Source organism: Bactrocera latifrons, unplaced genomic scaffold (assembly GCF_001853355.1).
Source record: "Bactrocera latifrons isolate USDA-ARS-PBARC rearing strain unplaced genomic scaffold, ASM185335v1 scaffold_74, whole genome shotgun sequence".
Lineage (NCBI taxonomy): Eukaryota > Metazoa > Arthropoda > Insecta > Diptera > Tephritidae > Bactrocera > Bactrocera latifrons.
The window spans coordinates 216479-221692 of record NW_017537423.1 but is presented as its reverse complement, the minus strand read 5'-3'; the positions used below and the strand labels follow the sequence as shown (position 1 = coordinate 221692).

The window sequence follows — 5214 nt, the reverse complement described above, 5'->3', positions numbered from 1 at the left end:
TAAATAATTTAAATTTAATATATATATATTTTTTATCAATTGCGTACAGGTGATATTGATAGTCGTCCACCGAGAAAGAAGAAACCCCGTGATTCAAGTGGTAGCAATAATGTAAGTACCAGACAACAATCTTTATAGATTAGACCAAGCTAACTCCCAACACACACACACACAAATCCATTATCCAACCACACCAAAAACAGAGTTCAGGGGGTCTAACTAAAAAAGCACCGCCATTCCGACCCCTATGCGTATCTGTGTTGACGCCGAGTGTGTACTGTGTGTCACCGTTTTTATCATTAAGCATTCACTGTCAAATCAACTGTCAACGAAATATGTTCACCCCTCATTGTTTAATGTGTATATATCTGTACTTTCCTCCCCTACATTGCACAGGTAAATAATTCAACTATAGCACCCACCAGTGTTGGCCTGACTACAGCAACAACTGTTAGTAGCATTGGCAGTAATTCTGCAGCAGTTTCAACCTCAATTGCGTCCACAATAGCCGCAACGCAGCAAGCGTCTAGTGCAACGCAACAATTGCAGCATCTACAAACGACAATGGCCGGTGTGCCAGCTACGGGGGTAACAACACAAAGTACGAGTAGTTTGGCGCCGCCAATGACCGCTCCTACATCACAGATGAACGCAGTTTCGGGTAGTGGAACACAAAGTAAGCACAATTAAGGGTTTGTAACAGAAACTGAGGGTACAATTAATAACACTTGTAGATTTTAGAGAAGAAATCGATTTTATGGAAAAAATATATCGATAATTTTTCATAAAAGTCGATGACTTTTGGTTTTAGCGAACAAATGCATTCCCGATTAACTTATCGAAAAAGTTGGCCTATATTTTTCCGATTATTCCTATGAATTATTGTATTTTTATATAACGGCTAGTGGTAATAAATATTTTATCGATCTATGAAGTGAAGTTTAACACCAAGTTTCTATGAACCAAAAAGACACGTCAGAGCGGCCCTCTAAAATATATTGGGTAGTCGAAGAAGTCTTTTCGTATTTCTAATCAATCTACAACTATATTATTGAATAGCCTGACGAGTTGAGTCAATTGAGGCTTGTCCGTGTGCCTTTCTATTCGTCTGTATATACGGGAATTAGTTCCTCAGTTTCTCCCCAAGACACTGCTCATTTGACGGAACCGCCGATTTCGGACCACAATAGCATGAAACTTTTCTATTTGACGAGATATCTTCAAGAAATTTGGCATATAAATTTTTAAAATTTTATCCGTTGGAAAAATTAGTTGAAGCATTTGCCCATTTTTCAGTAAATTTTTTTTTGCTTTACATTTTACCGTCATTAAAACATCTTATTCCTTCTCATTTTTTTTGTCATGTTTTCTTCATCATTGTGCTTGGCAACCTCTCGTATCGTCTGATTTCTTCCATTGTCTGTGGTACAGTGAGTGTTACTCCCTCGACAGCAGCAACGACGCTTGCAGGTGCTGCGACGGATCCAGCCATGTCTGCTGTTGCCCTACTTAACAACAATAACAGCAGTAAAACATCATTAATACCGACTTCGGTTGGTAGCGGTGTTGGTAGTGCTCTAAATGCCATGAGCGGCGCAATAACAATCGGCGGCGGCACCACTGCAGCCTCCGCGGCGGCTGGTACTACGGCTGCAACCACAATAAGTAACAGTAGCATCGCCAATAGCGGTGCAGCGGGCAGTAACGGTCCCAATGACTTGACAATGCCAACGGTATCAAGCGCTGCCGCCGCACTACTCGCCTCATCTGCAAGCGCAGCGTCGTTGACTGGCTCCCTACTTACTACATCACAAACTAACAGCGGCAGCAATAATAATAATAATAACAACAACAACACAACTACTACAAATATTGGTGGCATACGTGTTGCCAGTAATTTACACAAACTGCCACCGCCGACACCGATGGATGTCGCTGATGCAGCCGGCATTGGCGGTTTGGGTATTGGCACGCTATCCTCAAGTGTGCCAAATACTCTACTGCCATCTGCTGCTGTCGTCACCGCGCCTTCGTCTGTTGCGCCAGCGTCGGTGCCGTCTTCTGTGGCATCTTCCTTATTGACTGCTGGTCTGAAACAAATTCCACAATTTGATGATCCCGTTGAACAGTCGCTTGCATCGCTAGAGCAGCCATTAATAACGGCAGGATCGGCGAAAAGCGTCGCGGATAACTTTCTCATGAATGCCCATCTAATGCAACAACAACAGCAGCAACAACCACAACCGCAACAACTCACACATGGTAACCATGGGCAAAATGCGTCAGCACAGCAAGCTTTCGGCGCTTTACAGCAGTCGCAGCAGCAACAACAGCAGCAGGCAGCTGCGCAACATGCGCATGCCGGCAATCATCATCATATGGATTTAATGTCGGAGCTATTATCGAAGAATGCCGCCGAAAACGTTTCTGGCATGAATGGTAATCATTTCCCATTGATGCAGCTCGGCGAGGGTCTCAACAATCGGATTAGCACAATGGCCGCAGCGGTGGCCGCGCAACATTTCCAACAGGCCATGGCGCATTCGCAGCAACAGCACCATCAACAGCAGCAGCAACACGCGCACAATAACGGTTACAACAGCGCCGCTGACCGTGCGCTAGATAGTCTGGCGTTAGCCGGTCTGGGGCTGTCTCATGCCGGTGGCGCCGGCACTGGTTCAATTTTCGAACAATTGCCATCGATGGGTGGTAGTCACAACGAATTTCTTGCCGCCATGATGATGGGCGGTGGCGCACCGGGTATGCCTGGCAACTTGTCACTGACTGGTGGTAAGAAAGATGCCGCCAATGCGCTCGGTTTGGGCGATCATCAAGTGGCACAGCAATTATTGCAATCTCAACCGCCGCTTCAGCCCAATAAATTACTTATCACACCTAAGCCCATCGAATCAATGATGCCTAGTCCACCTGAGAAGAAATCACACCAGCAGGTTCAGCAAGTAGCGCCGCCACAACAATCGCCATCCGATCTGAAGATACCAACAGCCGCAAGTCTGGGCAGTGCCAGCGGTTTGGGCTCGAATCAAGCGAATTTCGCGCAAGCTTTCAAATCGGCGCACGAACAAAACCTTAAAAATGCCAGTTCGTGGTCATCACTGGCATCGGCCAGTTCGCCACAAAATACACCGACTTCCAACAAGCCTAAACCCGCCATGGATTCGTTCCAACAGTTCCGCAACAAAGCCAAAGAGAAAGCCGATCGCCTGAAGTTGTTGGAAGCCGCCGAGAAGGAGCAAAAACGACAGAAGGAGGCGGCCGAAAAGGAGCAACAGCGTAAACAGCATCACAAACAACCATTGGGCGCAATTGGTGTGGGTGGTGGTGTAACGGGTAACGGTAATAGTACAGTTGGTGGCACTAGTGCCAACGTAATTGGCGGTGGTGTCGGCGGTGGTAGCAGTGCCGGTGGAGTGGGCGGCGTCAGTAGTGCGGGCGGTGGCAGTGGTGGCGCTGGTCACCACACATCCGCATCGGCAGCATCATTGTCGCAGTCGGCGCATGCGCACGGGCATTCACATGGACACGTTGGCCACGGTCATGGGCACGCGGTCACCAGCAGTGGCGGTGGACATATGCATTCGACGGCAGCTGACGTCAACATGGAAAGTGGGAGGTAAGCGATTATAGAGAAAATTATGCGGGACACGCGCTGTTACTGTATATGTTTTGTCTATTACAACTAGAAAAAGTGTGCACGACGTTACTCAGGTGCAGAACTCACGTGTAGACGATATCAAAGCGTCGCCGCAGGGCAGCGGATCACCGGCCGGTGCCGCGCAACAATCGCCACAAGACCGCGCCGCCGCAAGACGTGCAGAGCTGCGACGTCTCGAGCAGGAGCGACGACGACGTGAAGCGGTAAGTAAATTTCAAAATCCTAGAGTAGTATATTTTAAAGTAGCCATATGTATATGCGCTTAGATGTAGGCTATGTATTTTGTTATAAAAAGCTAGTAGACGTTTAGGCATACAATTTGTATCTAAATTTTTTTTACGAAAAGCTAGTATACATTTTGGCCTTAGACTTGCGCCTAGATGTAGACTATTAATTTTGATATAAAAAGCTAGACATGAAATTTGTGCCTGGATGTCGGCTATGAATTTTGTTCGAAAAGCTAGTATACATTTCGACAACAAATTTGCGCCTGGATGTAGGCTATGTAGTATTTTGTTACTTTTAGGTATGAAGTTACGCCGAAAGGTAGACTATCCATTTCGTTATGAAATGACAGTATACCTTGAAAGTTACATTTTAATGAGGGCAGTATATTGTTGAAAAGTTTTATTTCTTTTTAAATTTTAAATATGAAATAGTTGAAGAGTTTTGCTCAATATCATGCCTAGTAAAAAAAATCTCTTTCTTTCTAGATGGCCGGTCAAATCGATATGAATATGCAAAGTGATCTAATGGCAGCCTTCGAAGAATCGCTTTAATAAATAAAAAATCCCAGCAGTGTTGTAGAATAGAAAAGTCGATTGAATACCCAATACTACAAACAGTTAGTGCTAGCCTAATATAATGCAGGTTTGTGATCAATACATATACATACATAATATAAATAAATAGTGCGAGTGTATGAAAGCCAGCGCAAATTGTGTCTAGACAACAATAACAACAACTATAACAAATTGGAGTTAGATATGTATATTGAAAATTGCTTCAGTGTACCCAAAAACCATTTAAGATTCAATGGCAACTGCGATTGAAGCGTTTCAAGTGTAGCATACACTACAATTCATCCAAATTATGTAAGAAAGGTAAAAAAGAAAGCATTGACTCTGGATATTTGTTTGGCTAAAGGCACTAAACAGTCAAAAGAACAGAAAAAATGCATTAAAAATATAATTATATTTTAGTAGTACGTAAGTGAAAGCAAAATAAAGGGACGACGTTTAGAAAGCGTAGAAAACAAGAGCATAGGAAGGGAAGCAAGCGTTGAATGTGTGAATGAGCAACAGCAGTTCGGCTCCTTACCGAAATTAACAAATTCAATTAGCAATTAAAGAGCGGAAGATGGTCTACAAGCGTTTGTGCTGACTTAAAGAAAGCAGCAAAACGGAAACAAGCGAACTTAGCTGTTGCTGATAATAAATTAATAAATAATAACAATAATTGTAATAAAAATGTTAATAAAATGAGTAATAAACAGTTGTATGTCGATATGAAACGAGAATACACACACACACACACAA

The 5214-nt window shown here is 43.8% G+C and overlaps 1 protein-coding gene across 1 annotated transcript in view; it reads left to right on the top strand.

Moving 5' to 3' along the window:
- The window catches only part of LOC108976250 (homeotic protein female sterile-like), a gene marked incomplete in the record, with an annotated part of 27124 nt that extends 21910 nt beyond the window's left edge, over positions 1-5214 (top strand). Inside the window, 5 exon segments of the mRNA XM_018945203.1 lie at positions 50-111; positions 397-676; positions 1432-3634; positions 3705-3879; positions 4390-5214. Coding sequence (XP_018800748.1) covers positions 50-111; positions 397-676; positions 1432-3634; positions 3705-3879; positions 4390-4455 — 2786 coding nt within the window.